We start from the raw sequence: 17,304 nt of genomic DNA on the forward strand, positions 1-17,304 counted from the left end.
ACCTCGCGCGGACGTTACCCTCCTTTTCCCTTTGGTTTTTCCCTTCGCTCAAGTGTGAGTTCTCGCGAAAATCATCGGAGCGTGCAGGGCACATCTGTAATACACACACACACACAGACACGACGATCAAGGAGGAAAAAGCGAAGCAGTCATCATGAGGATCAAAATGCCAGCTGTTAGAATCGCCCAAGGTAAGCCGATTCGCGATGCCACTTATCACCCACGCAGCACACAATCGCGATTGTAAATCGAGCTGTTTGCCCGTGGAGACGCACGAGGAGAAAAGCTTAGAATATATATATATATGTATATATATATATATATATAGCTGATAAGCGTGTGACGCGCGTGTGCATAAGAAGCCGGCAGGCAGCGTCTTGGCCGATATGCCAGAGAATTTTTAATTAGCCCCCCTAGACGCCCCCACCTTGAAACTGCTGCACGAGAGGGAGGGAGAGAGAGAGAGAGAGAGAGAGAGAGAGACGGCATTGTCATGCGCGAGCGTTTTTCAGAGCCGACTTTTCCACCCCCGTACTGCCGGGGCAACCCCCTCACCTCTTTTCTTCTTCCGTTCCTTCCTCTTCTCTCGCGGCTGCCGCGCTTTTCTTAATTACAACTGCGATATTCTTTAGTTCGCGCGATGACGCCGCCGCGAAAAGATACCCCGGCAAGGCCTCCTCTTCCTCTTCTTCGCTGCTTTTGTGATACGAGTGACGAGGCTTCGCTTCCTGCGTGCGTATATACCTGGAATGTAGAATTCCTGCGTGTACGTGTTTTTCGGCAGTGAATCGATAAGACGCGCTGATAAGACGTTGTTATACTCCTCATATACGTGTACGCTCTCTCGCGGTGATCGGTCAATAGAATATTACACAGTGCTTATTGCACCGGGAAGAAAAGAAGAGACTGCTCCTCTGTTATCTTAGCACCGATTCCGTCTCTCCAAACAGAAAAAAAAAGAACGAAATATACGAGGCCGATCTCGCTCCTCTGAAAAGTGCCGTCTCGAGGTGTGCTCTCTCTCTCTCTCTCTCTCTCTCTCTCTCTCGCGGCTCTTATTTAGCAAACAAGAGTGTCTCTCTGCAGTCCCTCTCTAACTCTGGCCGGCACGTGCGCGGCATATGCTTCGCCCTCTCTCAGCGTCCGTTAAACATTGTGTCTTTGAAGCGAGCCGTCGGATCCTCCGGCGAGCTTTTGTACGACGTTTGTGTGTGTGTGTGTGTGTGTACGATAATGTATCCGATGCAGTAGACTGTAGAGCCGAGTGTCGAAAAAAGCGCGATTTCATTCCTCAGATTAGACTGTAGTCGCGTGCCGCGGAGAGGAGAACCCTTTTAATCGAGACACGCGCCCAGGTAGTGTACGCACCGACGGACCGTAGAGTCGGGAGGGCAAAAAAAAAAAATGAAAGTAAAGTGCGAGAGGTGTCTTTGCAGCGGACAAAAAAACGGACACGAGCCGCGCACTTGACGGCTGTGTTGATTTTTAATCGACGGACCCGTGACTCTTCGGAGAATTTATCTCTGAACACAGGGAAGAAAAAAGTGCGGCTAATAATCACGGCTATACAGCTCCCTAACTCCCATCCATTAAACATTAAGAAGCAGTTCGCTCGAGAAGAGAAAAATAATTAGTCTCATCGCGCTCTCTCTCTCTCGACACGCGACTCTCTGGCGAAAGAAAAACAAGCCGCTCGCGCGCATTGAATTCCCGCGACGGAACGCGGAAAAGCTCGCCCATAGATCATTATCCCGTAGTCGTCGTCGGGAGCAAAGAAAGGAGGAGCGCAGGAAAATCGCGGCCGATTTTCGCACAGCTCTAATTGCCGACTCTCTGTGTCTATTATACACTCCATAGTCGTGTAAACACGGCTTGGGAAAAAGACGCGAGGATTTCACGCGCAGCGACGTTTCGGAAGTGGCACGGAAGTAGTGCAGCGGCAACGAGAGGTGTATGTATGTGTATAGTCGCGTGAGGCAGCTTAACGCCGCGACGATTATATTAAATGCCCCGCAAGAGAGATGCTCGTAGCGCTTCCGAAAGGGGAGACGAGGTGGCGCCACGATACGAATGTTCTGCGCCGCGCGGCCGACGATGCGTTGACGCGCGCTACTGAATTACGGGCTGTTTGTGGTGCGCGGATTGCTACGTGATGATTTTTTTATTCGGAATCGATGCGATAGCGTTATCGTATTCGTAATCGCAAGGAAGTTCGCTATAATGTTAACGCGTCCCAATAAAAATAGTCGAATCCCTCGGAGGAGGCCTATATACGCGCGAATCGTTGTGTAACGCATCTGCAAACATCAGAGAGAAAAAAATAACAGCAGAGGCTATACACACGCGCGAAGGCAAGAGGTTATCAGCTCGAAATGCAGTAGGTGGATCATGCGGGTGCTGCCGTAGTCGCGGATTTTCGCGCGCAACTGTAGACACACTCACACACACGCACACGAGCGAGCGCGATAAGGAAAGTAGCACGACGACGACGACGTCGCTGACGATTTTTTTTACATTCTCTCTCTCTCTCTCGTTTTATTGCGCCTATACTCCCGCCGACGACTTTCTGTTTTCCTCTAAGCGATAATTCAGCAGCGGCGGCGCGACCTTCAAAAATTTTTGCGCGAGCTTTCGCGAGAGATTTTTACTTTGTTGTTATTATAACCGCGTGAATATAACGTTCGAAACGGTGAGAAAACCGATAAACTCGATGACTCGCTGGTTTTCGACGATTTTTTCATCTCGAATCGAGCGCACGCGTTATAAGCATTCTAACGGGGTGAGAACGTAACAATGAGCCGTGCGCGCGTTCGTTTTCAATAATTCATGGGCCGAGAAAGTTCGTCTTTGATAATTCATCAATAATTTATGAGTTCGCGTTAGCTGGCTTTAAACGAGAGAGAGAGAGAGAGACTCGTATGATTTACAGCCGTTCTCTCGGATGATTCTCGCGCTCGAGGTGCGACAGAAACGCAGCGCTCTTGTGTTTATTCGTTACCAATTAGCCTTTTCCAGATGTATATATACGAAAAGTTCCTTATCTCCATCCGCGTATATATACGTACACAGCACCGATAAATCGAAACGGCCCTGTCCCCGCAGCCATAACGGCTATACACAGCAGCGTAATACTCGTCGTCTCTTTTGTTTTTCGCGAGTAGTATAGATGACCGCCGATGTATATGTGTGTGCTTCGTGCACCAATTTCTCGCTACTGCCGACGCTGTACCGGAGGCTGTATATCGTCCATCCAATCTGCCGTCGGGCAATTTCCCCTGAAATACGACTGTCGTCAGGTTCGCTCTCTTGTATCTCTCTCTCTCTCTCTCTCTCTCTCTCTCTCTCTCTCTCTCTCTCTCTCTCTCTCTCTCTCTCTCTCTTACTATAGATATAAACGCGCTATACACTGTGTCGTCGTCGTCGTCGACTACTGCAACCTGGGATTATTGGAACTGCTCGTCGGCGGCCCGTTAAAAAGGGGTTAAATTCGCGCAAAACTACGCTGGAATGGCTCTCTCCCTCTCTCTCTCTCTCTCTCTCTCTTGGAGATTGGACTTTTCGACGATGATTCGGCCCTCGATAATGAAACTACTACGCTCCTTGATAAACCGCCGAGATTGCCTCTCTCTCTGCGATAAACGTGATTTATTAATTTATCCGTATACGCGCCCTCACTCCCTCCGCTAATTCACCCCGCCTGTATGTGTGCTTGTACTAAAAAACGAGAGAAAAGAAGAAGCGCGTGCAGAAACAATACCCGCGCACGCTTCTCTCTCTCCCCATCGTATTCAAATGGCCTCTTAAAAGGCCGACTCGCGTGTTTATCTCATCTTCCTGCGCTCGTGCGTTTTTTCTCTTATTACATTCATCGCTTGCGCCGAAGGGTCATCCCCCTGCGTAATAGGCCGAGTAGCCGCGTATATCCTGTGCGGCAGCGAAGAGAGAGAGAGAGGGAAATTTATCGTTGTTTGCAGTCTCGGTTTCCCTCGGCCATTGTCCGGCGGCAGAGAGACGACCCTCCGAGGTGCGAACACACTGCGCTTGTAGCACCTTTCAGGCCAATAATCTGCTCGCATTATACGCTTTGTCGCCCCCCATTCACCTTCCTCTCTTCCTTCGGCTACCTGACCAAGGGTCACTTTCTCAGGTGCTTCTCACTGCGATGCGCCTTATTGTATAGCCCCTGTCTTCCGCACTCCTCCTTCTATCTTTTTTTTTTTTTTCACGTCTACGAATTTCCAATTGACCGCAGCGTGTGTAAACAGTGTCTGCAGCTCATTATTCTCTCTTTTCCCGGACACACACACACACACGCGTGTCTAAAAATACTAATTCGCGCGACTCTCCAGGAAAAATTTTCTCCGCGACCTTAGCCGGCGGAGAAACGCTATGGGAACGTACGCGCTGGCGGAAGTGCGTAATTAAAAAAAAAGTACGAGAGGAACCGTATACAATGCCGGCCTTGACGCTTCACGCACTAGCGTGTGTGTGTGTGTGTACAGAGGATGTTTAACCCATAGCAGTTCGTTCGCCCCGCGCGCGCTTCTCGCAGACGCTTGAATTTCGAAGCTGGTCGCATCGAAGAAAAGGCACAAATCGGCCTCTTTGTCGCGCTCGGTCGAGCGTTTATGTGTATATACGCGTCGCAAGAGCGGAAAACGGAAGCCGATTCTCTTTCGCGCAGGATATCTGCTTTAAAGCGTAGACCGTTCGCACTTTCGAGTCCGAGAGCGTAATCCTTGCTTATCACGTCCTGTCGCCTCCGCGTTTCACCATTTTTTGCCGCAGCTATATAGACGGCAGCGGCCATTTCTCAAGAGGTAAGAGAGTGAGCGGCGGCGATTGGTCGGACCTTGGATAATAGCGCCGCGGGTGAGTTTTGTGACAAATTAATTAACAATCGCCGAGTGGGGAAGGCTACCGTTCAGGGGGGAGGGGCTTGCCTGCGATTATTGTTCGAAAACTGGGTCGATATTATGCGAGTATGGGGACGAGTGACATCATTGGAAAAGAGAAAGGTATGCGTGTACGCGCGAAGGGGAATGTCGCGATTTATGAAGCGATGGATTCCTTCGTACGAACGCGTCACCGTTGCTCGTTAGAGCATAGAAAAGTCCTCCTAAACACAGAGAGCGAAAACTCTCTGTCGCTCTCTCACTCCGCCGCGGAACACGATTCGGCACTCGCGCAAAAGTTTGCGTTTTGCCGCAGTTTCGCACGCGGGGGATGAATAATGTAACGAGCTGCTCTCGTCGCACACGCCGAGCGAGAGAAGTTTCTAATTAGGCAATCCTGTGCGTGTACGCGACGCAGCAGCGCCGGACAGTACAAAAGCCGCGGGATTTGTATGGGTCCGGCGCTTTTATCCACGTAACTCGCGTAGCCTCGTCGAAAAAGCGATATATTGTGACGTGCCGGGACAGTTTTGTCCCGGTCAGATTTTAATTGGCCTTTCGCGGTCAGCTTCTTTTCAGTTAGCTCGCGGAGCCGTGATTTCGAAGCGCGCTTTTGATATGACGATCTTTCTTTCGCACCTGTGCAGTACGGGGAAAACGCAGTAGGTCTAAGCCTTTTTCCGGCGAGAGAAAATCATGAGAAAATCGGCCCGGTCGATCATGGAAGAATGCGAAAATGCGAGAAAAGCCATAGAGAGAGAGAGAGAGAGAGAGAGAGAGAGAGAGAGAGAGAGATCCCGGAAACAGCGGGGCAGCTGAAAAGCGTGTATAACTGTATCCGTGCAATGTCCCCACATGATTTATTTTGATCGAAAAAAACGGAGAAAAGGGTTCTTATACAGCCATAAGCATCGGCATTTCTGAATGAGCCTGTGTGTGTGTGTGTGGAGAGCAAAAGGGGACAGGTCAAGCCCAAAGGGACCTGTTTGGCCGTCGCCTACGCTCTCTCACAATGGACATCGTCCAAAGAGAGCTGCGACGAAGAGCGCGTTATATGTATGTGTGAGCCGGCGGCGGACTGCGGAGCGCTGCAAGGCACAAAAGGCCCGGCCGAGATCCTCCCACGATACGCAGGAGCCTCTCTCTCTCTCTCTCTCTCTCTCTCTATTCAGAGCTCGCCGTGAGAACGAGATTTCATATTTTTCATAACTACTACCGGCAGCCACTGCGGCGAATGTGTGGACTGTGTTTTTCTGGGGCCTTTTCTATGCCGTCTCGGCTTTTTCTCTCTAAACTCGCTGTCTCTCGCTGGTCACCCCGATTTCACCCGTTTTCCGCTCGAAGCAAAGGCCAGAGAGAATGGGACCTATCCTTTTCCCGCCGGACAATGCGTGTATACGCGCGCACCTTCTCTCGGCCTCTATCTACGGGCGAATCTACCCTAATCAACTTAACCGTGGGAGAGCTGAGGATATTCTTTGGTACCGTTTTCTTCGCGCATCTTTTATTCATCTCGTTTTCCGCGCGCGCCTTTTTATCGCCTCTCGAGGATGATTATTCCGCTGCGGTAGCTTCGTGGTCGCGTCGGTGCGCCTTGGGGACCGATCGGGAAATCGCGGTGCGCTACTCGTGTGTTCTCTATACGCTCGAGGAAGGCACAATACGTAAAAGCCGCTTAAAAGCCGATAAATCATCTTTATTGCTGCGAATCGATAAGATCGATCCGGAGACACGCGAGACGCGCCGCGGTAATACCGGGTAGCTAGAGAGAGAGAGAGGGTCAACGGTCTCTTTTTTCCCCGAACCGTCGCGCTTTTTTTCTCTCGACGTTACCGGGCCGCTGCAACGTTGGAGAAAAAACGGCCGCATCCTTTGTGTCCAGGTACGGGTTAATCGAAAAAAACCGAGCCGTCGTAGGTCCCGTACGGCGAAGGGGGTTGGAGAAAAAAGATGAGCGACGAGAGGAGAGGAAAGGAGGAACGTTCGGCTCTCTCTCTCTCTCTCCCTTATAGAATCATCCCCACTACCGAGAAGCGTACATACGTATGTACGCTCGCGCGGGGTCCTTTCTATTCTTTTGATATCCTGTCGGGGTCCTGCTCGGGCTGGCTTCATATCCAGTCTGCATCCGAGCATGGACCACGCCAGTGGCCCCTTCTTACCGTCGCGCGTTCGGTGATACATGTGCAAGCTTCGCCATATTAGCGACGCCGCAACGGAAAGTATCCGTCGAATTGTACAATATATTATCGAGCCGATGATCGAGCTGCTAGTGTCGTCGTCGTGATATACGTACACACTCACATACTTCGAGGAGTAATGGCGCTGCTAACGGGTAACGATTCAAACAATCGGCGAAATTACCCTCCAATAGAGAGATAAGACTCCCGTCCGCATGAATAGTACATTGCAGCGCGTGCGGCTCCTTTTTCCTGCGCTGCAGCGTAGTGTAATCCTCGTTTACGTGTTATATATGGATAGGTGTGTGTGTGTGTGTGTGCCGCGGAACTTGCTCGCGAGAGAGAGAGAGAGAGAGAGAGAGAGAGAGAGAAACTCAATACTAATGGATAATGGAATTATTGGTTTCGGAGAGAGAGACGCCTGGGGATGATCGTAATTCAATTGTTTCGATGTGTCCTCTGGACGTTTTGACAGGACGGATGTCCTAACAAGGACACCGCCGCGGGCTATGTATCCGGCGATGCGGCATACGTGCCTTCGCTCTCTCCCACTGTATAATACATATATCTATAGTGTATATAGAGCAAGAGCGAACGGTAAACTTTGCTCGTTTCTTATGCGCGCGTGTGCGAGTGTGTCTCGATGCGACAACTTTTTCCCGACGAGCCGCGCAAATCGCATTACATATATACTATACGTCCCCGCGACGAGTCGAGGATTTCTTTCCTGAAGATGCGATTTCTGTATTATCGTAGTGAAAATTAACGCACGCGTACAGTGCATACACCGAGAGCAGAGCTTCTTCGATTGATTATACCATACGACGTATTCCGGGTAATTAACATCCGATTGATTCCCGGCTCATTAGTCGCCCGATATTCCCGTGCAAATATAGCCGCAAACAAAGTTACACACAGAGGGAGGGATGTGTTATATTATGGAGGTACACATAACTTACAGGCGCAGAGAGAGAGAGAGATATCAATATGCATAAGTATATTGGTTATATCTTGCCTCTCTCTGGGCCACTCGAATCATCGCGCGGGACTACTAGCTTTGATTGCGTTTATTGCGTGCGCATGGATATGAGAGAAAGAGAGGGAGAGAGAGAGAGAGAGACAATGCAAGAGAGGGAGCGGAATGCCCGAGACGTATACAGATATAGATAGACACGCTCGAGATCGAGGCATTACGGATGTATGGGCCAATTTGTAAGCAATCCAACTTATGCTCGATCCGGCGGAGGAGGCTGCAATATTGTATTTTTACCGACTTATATTCCCTCTGCCACTACACTCGCACACTTCTGTACACTCTCGGAATGCCGTGTGTCTATATATTTCCCACTAATGACGAATAAGGCATTATCGTGGTCGTCGCAGAAGTTGATAAAAAAAAAAAAAAAAAAAAAATACACATCAAGCTCGCTGGACCGAATTTCGCGCGCGGCCGGCAACATCTGCCCCCGAAAAAACAAAAGCCCATTGTCGCTACAACTACGCCGGCGTCTCTCGAGTTTCTAACCGAGCGCTTTTCAATCGTAGGCGCATAACGGACTCTATACTCCGCTCTTGCTCTCGCGCATTCAGCTACCTTTTTCTTGCTCGATTTTTTCCCTCCTCTACACCCCAAGCTGAGTTACGGCGGTTCTGCGAGTTTTTTTATTAACACACATCGATTGCTAGTACAATACAACAATTATTACAGCCGTATACACACACACACACACTTCCGTAACAGTCAAGAGCAAAAGAGCTCCTCTTGAATGTGGGTCTTCTTCATCGTCGTCTCCGCGCCTCCTCCAACTTTCCCTCGGCACAGCTTTAACTCTCTCTTTCCGTGGCGGCGCTCGATATTTTAATTTCTGCCGCGCTCGCGCCAGCGAAAGTGTTCCCCCGCCATATATACACTTTATAAATCCGTTCGCTCGACTTTTCAAGAAGAAGACGTCGTCGTCGTTGCTGCTGCGATCTAGCAGATTTTCGGTAAAAAAAAAATCCTACACCTCGAATGGGGTGCGACCCTTCCTTCATCTTTTCCCTCCTTTCCCGCCTCCTTCCAACCCCGCCGTCGCGATTCCCCTCCTTCGGCGCGACATGCAGCACATACGCGCACGCGAGCGAGTAAGAGAGAGAGAGAGAGATTTTTTAAAGGAAAGAAAGCCATACACGTGAAAGGTGTGGCCAGGCGCCTCGCGGCGTCTGCGCGATCGCCACTGGTCAAGCGCGAGCTCCGCCCCGATTGATACTTTTATCGTTATTGTAACGTATATGAAAATTTCTTGTTATTTACTTTTTTCTCCTTGGCGATGAGATCGATGCGCGAACTCGTGCCAATCTCTATGTTAATTCCCCCTCCTCACGTGTGTATACGTGTGTGTGAGTAAGTGTTGCTCGGCGTGCCAGAAAGACTTTCCTGAAGGAGCCCTAAAAGTGAATTGTTACGTCTGCGGCTGACCTCGCAGCGCGGCTGCGGCACCAGACTGAATTATAAGACTCGGCACTAGGCTCTCTCTCTCTCTCTCTCTCTCTCTCTCTCTCTCTCTCTCTCTCTCTCTCTCTCTTTCGAGTGCGCTATTAAATTCCCGAGATGTATAAATCCTCCCCTCAAACTCTCATCCATATTTATATTCGTAAAGCTGTATATATACTATACAAAAACCAATTCGCTTCTCTGATTCCAGCGGAGACGTCCCAGAGCACAGCCTCGCCGGACATAGTGATGTGCGGCGGCTGTCGGGTCTCCTACCCGCTGGGCGAGATAGTGCGCTTCATCGAGCACAAGGTGAACCATTGCCGTAGCAACTTACCCGGATGCCAGAGCCCATCGGCAACAGCGGCACCGGAGGACTCGGACCCCGAGGACGCCCTGGCCATCAAGAGCAGCATCGGCTCCGAGACGAGTCCGAGCGAGAAGCTAAACTCGGTGCCGAGCATATCGGCCCCGATAATCAAGAGGTCGGGCCGCGTCGAGAGCCCACCCACGCCACAGGGTAGTAGTAGTACCAGTTCCGGAGCTAACGAGGCCGTCAGTCCCATCGAGCTCAGGGCGAGCGCCAGCTCGACGCCCAAGAGGAGGACGGTAGACGGCCTCCTCGACGACGGCATCGACGAGATCGCCAAGAAGCCCAAGACCGAGTCCGTCGACGCCGAGTCCAACACCGTCAGCACCGGTGAGTTATCCTGTACGGTGCCGTAGAACCCAATGATCCAATGATCGGCTTTGAATTTCTCTGCGCGCGCCGTGACCGCAGGTATCCCGTTGAAAGTCGCGCTTCTGTGGGCTTAAATATACGGCTATCGATCGAGCGCACTTGCTTCGCGTAATTGCCTCGCGCGCAGTCCGCCGTCGTCGCTCTTCTCTCTGTATATATCTATATAAAGGCCTCTGTGCGCTGCTCTGCAGCGCCGGCGAAAGGGGACGACTTTCCCTTTTCACCGCGCGGCGCATCGGAAAAGAAGAAGAGTAGGCGGCGGGGGAGGCGATATCGATCCGAGGAATCTCGCGATTTCCAACGCCGCTGTCGCCGCGACGTGTGTCTCTATGCGAGATTTATTCTAAATTTCTCCCCGACAAACAAAGCCGTTGACCCAGTTTTTTCCTCGAGGATATCGCCGTGTTTTTTTCCTCGCCTACACCTATATAAATCCAGGAGGGGAGAGAGAGAAAAGAGTTTAAAGCGCTGCACTTAGAGCATCAGAGCGTCAGGTCTACTGGGCGACGATATCTGCTCGAACGGAGCCGAACAACGAGTCGCCCCTGCGTGCGCGACTGCAGGGGAGGGGTAAAATTCGATTTTTGAATTTAAAGCGCGCCGCGTTACTGGGGTGCATTGTCCGCTGCCCTGTGTAGTTTCGAGTGTCGCCGATTTATTTTTTTCGCTCTCTCGTGGGACGCGACATTTGGCCGATCGACCTTGGACATCGATATCACCGCGCTGCGATTTTAAAGCCTACGTACATACGTTCCTTTTTTTTCTCTCGTGTGTATAAGAATTATTTATAGCAGCGCGACGAACGATTAATCAAAGCCACGAAGCTCGTAAACGAAGAAGGAATAGGTAACGAGGGCGTTGAAACGCTCGGCTACTTAAAACTTTAAGCGCGCACGCGTGCATAGGTGCGCGCGTGTACAGCCGTGTCCGAGATAGATCCCCTCGACGCTCGTGCACCGGATTTAACCCTTCAGCGGAGAGACACATCAGCGCGCGGCTGCGCGTTTTTGTGTCCAGTTTTTTCTCCCGTGGCCGCGTCCCAATTAGAATCGTCCCATTGTTTGGCCACGTGGTACACACGAGCCCAGTCTCTCATACTCCCCTCATACGCGTGTGTATGGAGACAAGACAGGAAACGATATTATACTCGCACAGGTACGTGCGCTAGTCGTCGTGTGCCGCGCACGCGCGTGACGTATATTTACGGGGGATTTTTTTTTTCGCTGCAGAGGACGCGACCGTTGCTTTAAGCGTAAATTTTAGAAAGATCGGAAGGATAATAGATTCGATTATATATATGTATATTGTGTTATGGGCTATTTCGGAGGAAATATTAGATTTCACACACTTTGGGCGAGCTGTATCTCCTTCCCGAGATCTCCGCGAGCGAGTAGTGATAATATCGTTAAACGCACACGCTCGAGACTGCAGCGGATAAAAGGAAGAAAAGGGAGGCCTCGGTAAAAAGGGCGAATTCGAGACACTCGCCGCGCTGTGTATTGAATAAAATTAAAATCTCTCTCCGCGACATCTCCCGAAAAGTGTCTCTCCCAGCTGGCCCATACGCAGGATTTTCCGATCTGTCAGATTCGTCTCTGGAATATTAATCCAGCTCTCTCAAAGTTATCCTTGGCCCGACTGCTCGTGTATGTGTATCTGTGTGTATAGAGGCGGCCACTTGGCTTTTCTATTTCCCGCCAGCGCGGTGTAAAGAACCTCGAGAAAAGAGAAGAGGCGCACAGCCCGCGGCGTAGTGAAATTGCTTGCGAATTGGCCACGGCTAAACTCAAAACAACGCGCCGAGCTCTACACTCTTTCACGCCCACATTCGAGAGAGAGAGAAAAAGAGAGCGAGACTCACTTTTGTCGCGCTTTAAAGAGGCTTTTTTGTTTATCTTTCTGCGCGCTTTTTTTTTCTCTCGATACAATTCTTGGGAAGCGATTCTAAGCGACGAGATTACACATTGTAAAATCGATCTTTATAACGCACTGCGTGTATGCGGGCATATAGCTATAGGTTTTACGACTCCGCGGCAGAAAGTGTGTTGCGGTCTACGCGCGACACACAAAGGATATACCTATATACGCGTCGTATCTTTAAGCGCGACTTGACCAATCCGCGCACTGACCACAAGCTCGAAAGGCTTTGTGCAACGCGAGGCGACCATGAGAACGATACGAGGCGCGCGTGCGAGCGTAGACGGCGAAGAATTTCCGAGAGGCAAAACATCCGCACGCGTGTGTATAATAATATAGTCGAATGCAGCAGCCCTTCGCCGCTGCAGCAACCCTTGCGACGCACAAAGTGCATACGTCGCATACATCGGCCAATCGATATTTTAATATTGTCGAGCAACGACGCGCGCCGGCTCTCGTTTGTGATCCTCCGCTCTTCCCTCCACGCTGTTTTATGTTCGCATATTAAGTTTTCCTCTCTCTCTCTCTCTCTCTCTCTCTCTCACTCACTACAGCTCGCGGAAAGAAACGGCCGTGTGCGACACTAGGCTGGTGAAAAAAAAATCCGCCCCTTTGTCAATTAAAGCGTTAGAGCTGGCGTATACAGCGCAGTTGTATCTCGAGATCGTTCTTCGCGTGAAATGCCCCGTGAAAGGGTTGCCGGAGAGGATGACCAGGAGTAGACAATGGAGAGCGACTGCATAGACGATTCCGAGCGATTTGAGCGAGACACGGGCAATTTCGGCAGAAAAGTGGTCACTACTACCACCGCGAAAACGACGAGCCTCGCCTCTTGTTATTGCTCACCACGCGTATAAGTCTCCCTTATCTCTCTCTCTCTCTCTCTCTCTCTCTCTTCTCGGACTTCATGAGAATACATCAGCGCGTAGTGTGTATAGAGCTATCTATGGAAATCAGTTCTGCGGTTTGCAACACGAGCCTCGTCCACCGGACCCTCGGGCGAAGGGCGAGAATCCATAAAAAAAGGAGAGCGATAGAGAGAAAAAGGAGCGAGCGCGCGAAAAATAATCCTAACGGATGGCCACCCGCGAGGTTTGCATATGAAAAGCCGAGAGCGCGCGAATCGATACACCTTTATTATATAGCCTGCGTCCGGGCACTTGCTTATCTGCCCTCCCGGCTGCCCGGAGCTAGTCCGGGAAGTCGGCAATATTTTCGACTTCCGCGCGTATATTTATACACAAGGGTGCAGAGACGCCCCGAGCGCGAAACAATACGTCGGCGGCTCGTCACCCGGCTTCCCGTTTCCATGCGTCTTCCTTCTTCTTTGTGTATCCACGAGTGCGTATTAGATCGGCGGGAAAAAGTTCGGAATCAAAGATGGTCTTTTAATTAAGCCCGACGACGATAGCAGCGGCGCCTTTGTCTCGCGACAACTTTGGAAAAAGCTCGCAATCTCTCGCTCTCTCTTTCTCTCTCTCTCCCCAAGGCTCTTACAAACCGTCTGAAAAAAAAAGTTTTCCGCCGCTTCTTAACGGGTCGCACTCGAAGCGCGCTTACTTTCTCGGAAGACAAAAAAAGAGAGGAGAAGAAGAAGCGGCAGACCATTGTGCCCCCTGAGTGATTCCCGAGTGAATCGCGTATTTATTAGAGCTAGGAAAATACGTCCTGCATACGGATTATCGATTCATCCGATTACAGGCGTGCAGATTCGTCGCGCTCGTAAATTCGGCTCGTGTGTGCGTTCCGAGGTCATGCTTCGCGCTGAAAAATCCGGAGAGAGAGAGAGAGAAGGGTAGGCGCACGCGGTGCCTTACGTACAAAGGGGGAGGGGGGCTCTTTCTTTCTCTCTCTCTCTCTCTCTCTCTCTCGAATTAATAAAAATCCCGGGGCCGCGCAGGCGAGCGTGAAAAATGGCTGAAAATCTGATATTCCGGATTAAAAACATTGAAATTCAAAACCCGTCGCGGGAGAGAGAGAGAAAGAGAGAGAAAAGTCGTTAAGGGTCAGTTTCGCCCCAGCTTTCTCTCCGCACATGCCCGCGCCGTAGCAGCAGACTGTCGTCGGGGATATTATATATTTTACCGAGAGCGCGGCCTCTCCCTCGCTGCCGCAATTTCACACAGCGCGCGCTGAATTCCGAATTGAAACCGATAACGAGCCTTTCATTGCCGGTCATTGGGGAGCAATAGCATAGAGTAAAACATTAAATTTTTTTCTTCCCCTCTCCTGTTTCAGAACCAAAGTGGCTGCAGTGCTCGCAGTGCTCGCGGCGCCTCTCGTCCGCCTGGGAGATGCTGCAGCACGCGCAGACGGTCCACGGCTCGCGGCTCTACTCGTCCAACGGCTCCTCGGCCAACACGCCGGCGCCGAGTCCGCCCACGCCGACGCCGATCTCCGGCCAGCAGCCTCAGCAACAGCAGCAGCAGCACCACCTCAGCCCGCTGAACCACCTGAACCTCAGCGGCAAGTCGACCGGCAGCTCCTCCGCCGCCAACTCGTCCGGCGGCACGTCCAGCAGCGGCAGCTCCTCCAACCGGCAGCAGCAGCCCGGACTCCAGTCCTCGGCGGCGACGGCGCCGGGCCTCGGCGTGGGCGACCCCCTGCACAGCTTCCTGCGACTGCCCCAGCACCTCGAGCGCGGCTTCGCGCCCATGTTCAGGCCCGAGTTCCTCGCGCTCAACCCCCTCGCCGGCTACCGCGGCCTGCAGGACCTGCAGACCGCGACGCGCAACCTGCAGAACCTCGGCGACCCGCTGCGCGGCATCGACGGCCTCAACCTTGGCGACCCCCTCATGCGCAGCTCCCTCGACACGCTCAACAACGCGCGCAACCTCGCGAACCTCGCGGAGCTCTCGCACGCGGGCGCCCGAGGCCTCGGCCACGGCCAGCCAGCCCAACTCGAAGCGAACCTGGATTTTTACTCGGCGCGCCTAAGGAGCCTCGCTAACCCGTCCTTAGGCGCGGCTCCTAACACAGCTTCGGTCAGCAGCTCCGGCGGCAGGGGTAGCTCCTCGGCTGCCGCCACCGCATCCAGCCAGCCCGAGCCCCCCAGCCCGGCGCTCCAGGCCAACGCCGCCGGCATCAACACCGGCTCCTCCAGCGCCAGCCCCCAGCAGCAGCATCACGCGCAGAAGGAGAGCTCGCCGCCCTGCTACAGCCAGAGCCCGCTCGCCGGGCACCACCACCACAACAACAACAACAGCACCGACAGCGACAAGACCTCGCCGCCGATGATCGGCGAGGGCGGCGCGCCCGGCGAGCTGGGCTGCGTCTACACCTGCGACGTCTGCGACAAGAAGTTCCGCTTCCAGTCGAACCTCATCGTGCACCGCAAGAGCCACAAGGAGCAGCTGCGCGCCGAGTCCGAGCAGGCCCGCCGGCCGGTGCGCTGCGACGTCTGCGAGGCCGAGCTCAGCGGCTTCGCCGAGCTGAAGAAGCACGTGCGCAAGGAGCACCGGGACGGCCTCGGCGGCGCACAGAGCCCCCAGGGCAGCGTCGAGACCGTGCCCGACGACGACAGCAGCTGCGACGAGAACATGGACCTCGAGGATGAGAACGAGGTCGGCGGCAAGCGCGCCGGCGACGAGGAGGCCGACGACGCCGAGGAGAACACGCCCGAGGACCTGTCGACCACTCAGGGCCACCCCGGCGAGGCCGAGCGCGCCGAGAGCAAGGCCAGCCTCGTGGGCGACCTCATGGAGAAGTTCGGCCTGAGCAACATCGACCAGTACTCGGAGGCGTACCGGCAGGCGCTGCAGGAGAACCACCGCAGCGTCGGCGGTGTCGGCGGCGTCGGCGGCGTCGGCGGCTTCGTCAAGGCCGAGTCGACGGCCAGCCTGGCCAACTCGCTCAACAACAACAAGGAGAAGGACTCGACCCTCTCGCCGACCAACTTCAACAGCTCGAGCGCCGGCAACCTCTTCTCCGGCCAGGGCTTCGGCCGCGCGGCCGGTCCCGACTTTGCCGGACTCTGGCTGCCCAGTCCGCACTACCTCGAGAGCAACGAGTTCCGCAAGGCCAGCAAGGCCGCGAGCAGCTCGGCCAGCCTGGCCCTCCAGGGACTGCCCAGTCCGCTGCTGAAGAAGGAGCGCAGCGGGCGCAACGACACCTGCGAGTACTGCGGCAAGGTATTCAAGAACTGCTCGAACCTCACGGTCCACAGGCGCTCGCACACCGGCGAGAAGCCCTACAAGTGCGAGCTCTGCTCCTACGCCTGCGCCCAGAGCTCCAAGCTCACGAGGCACATGAAGACCCACGGCAGGCACGGCAAGGACACGTACAAGTGCCGCTTCTGCGAGATGCCCTTCTCCGTGCCGAGCACCCTCGAGAAGCACATGCGCAAGTGCGTCGTCGTGGTGCAGCAGGGACCGAAGCTCGGCATACCCTATCCGAGCAGTCAGGACGAGGACTCGTCCGTCAGCGCCAAGGACACCTGATCCTGGACGGGGGGAAGCCTGCCGCCGATTCCGCCACTCTGGCCACACAGGCCGCCCTATCCGGTCTACTAATTGCGAGAGACCGGCTGATCTGCCGCGCCCGCTCAAAGAGTCTGAACCGCTCTCGACGACGGACGACGATGCGGAGGCCAGTATAGACGATTGATGAAGGGAGACTACGAAGGCCAGTCCGACGATGGTTACCAGTCATGTCGTACGCCCAGCCGCGCGGCCAGTCTACGTACACACGCACACACACACACACTGCAAATACGAGAGAGGACGAGTACGAAAGTCGAAAATTATTATTATTACTACTATTGAGTATATATATATATATATATAATATATAGAGAGAGAGAGAGAGAAGAGCGATAAAGATGAATATATATATATAGATGATTGAATATAAATATTATATATAAATATATAAATATATGGGGGGAAAGCGCGCGAGCGAGGCCGAGAAAGAGAGGACCGCATTCGAGATTATTTATTTGTAACGTACACGCGGTGTAACGACAACAACGTCACTGCGAGAGAAGAGAGCTAGGAAACTTTTTGTACACCACGAGCTCGTCGCGCCGCGCGATCGATCGCGACGACGCTCTCTTTCTCTCTCATTCTTTTCACTCGCGCTTCTCCTCCCGACGACTCG

The 17,304-nt window shown here is 52.9% G+C and overlaps 1 protein-coding gene across 5 annotated transcripts in view; it reads left to right on the top strand.

Annotated features, from left to right (window-relative positions):
* The window catches only part of LOC100187718 (B-cell CLL/lymphoma 11-like protein), a 104,554-nt gene extending 87,508 nt beyond the window's left edge, over nucleotides 1-17,046 (top strand). For 2 of the 5 annotated variants that reach the window (XM_031933500.2, XM_031933502.1), the window contains 2 exons: nucleotides 9,760-10,248; nucleotides 14,446-17,046. In XM_031933500.2, the coding sequence (XP_031789360.1) occupies nucleotides 9,760-10,248; nucleotides 14,446-16,646 (2,690 nt within the window). In that variant the 3' untranslated portion in view covers nucleotides 16,647-17,046. The other 3 variants (NM_001134390.1, XM_032602167.1, XM_032602151.1) reach the window with 3 other exon arrangements.
* The last annotated feature ends 258 nt before the right edge of the window (nucleotides 17,047-17,304 follow it).

This window comes from Nasonia vitripennis, chromosome 1 (genome assembly GCF_009193385.2).
Source record: "Nasonia vitripennis strain AsymCx chromosome 1, Nvit_psr_1.1, whole genome shotgun sequence".
Classification (NCBI taxonomy): Eukaryota; Metazoa; Arthropoda; class Insecta; order Hymenoptera; family Pteromalidae; genus Nasonia; species Nasonia vitripennis.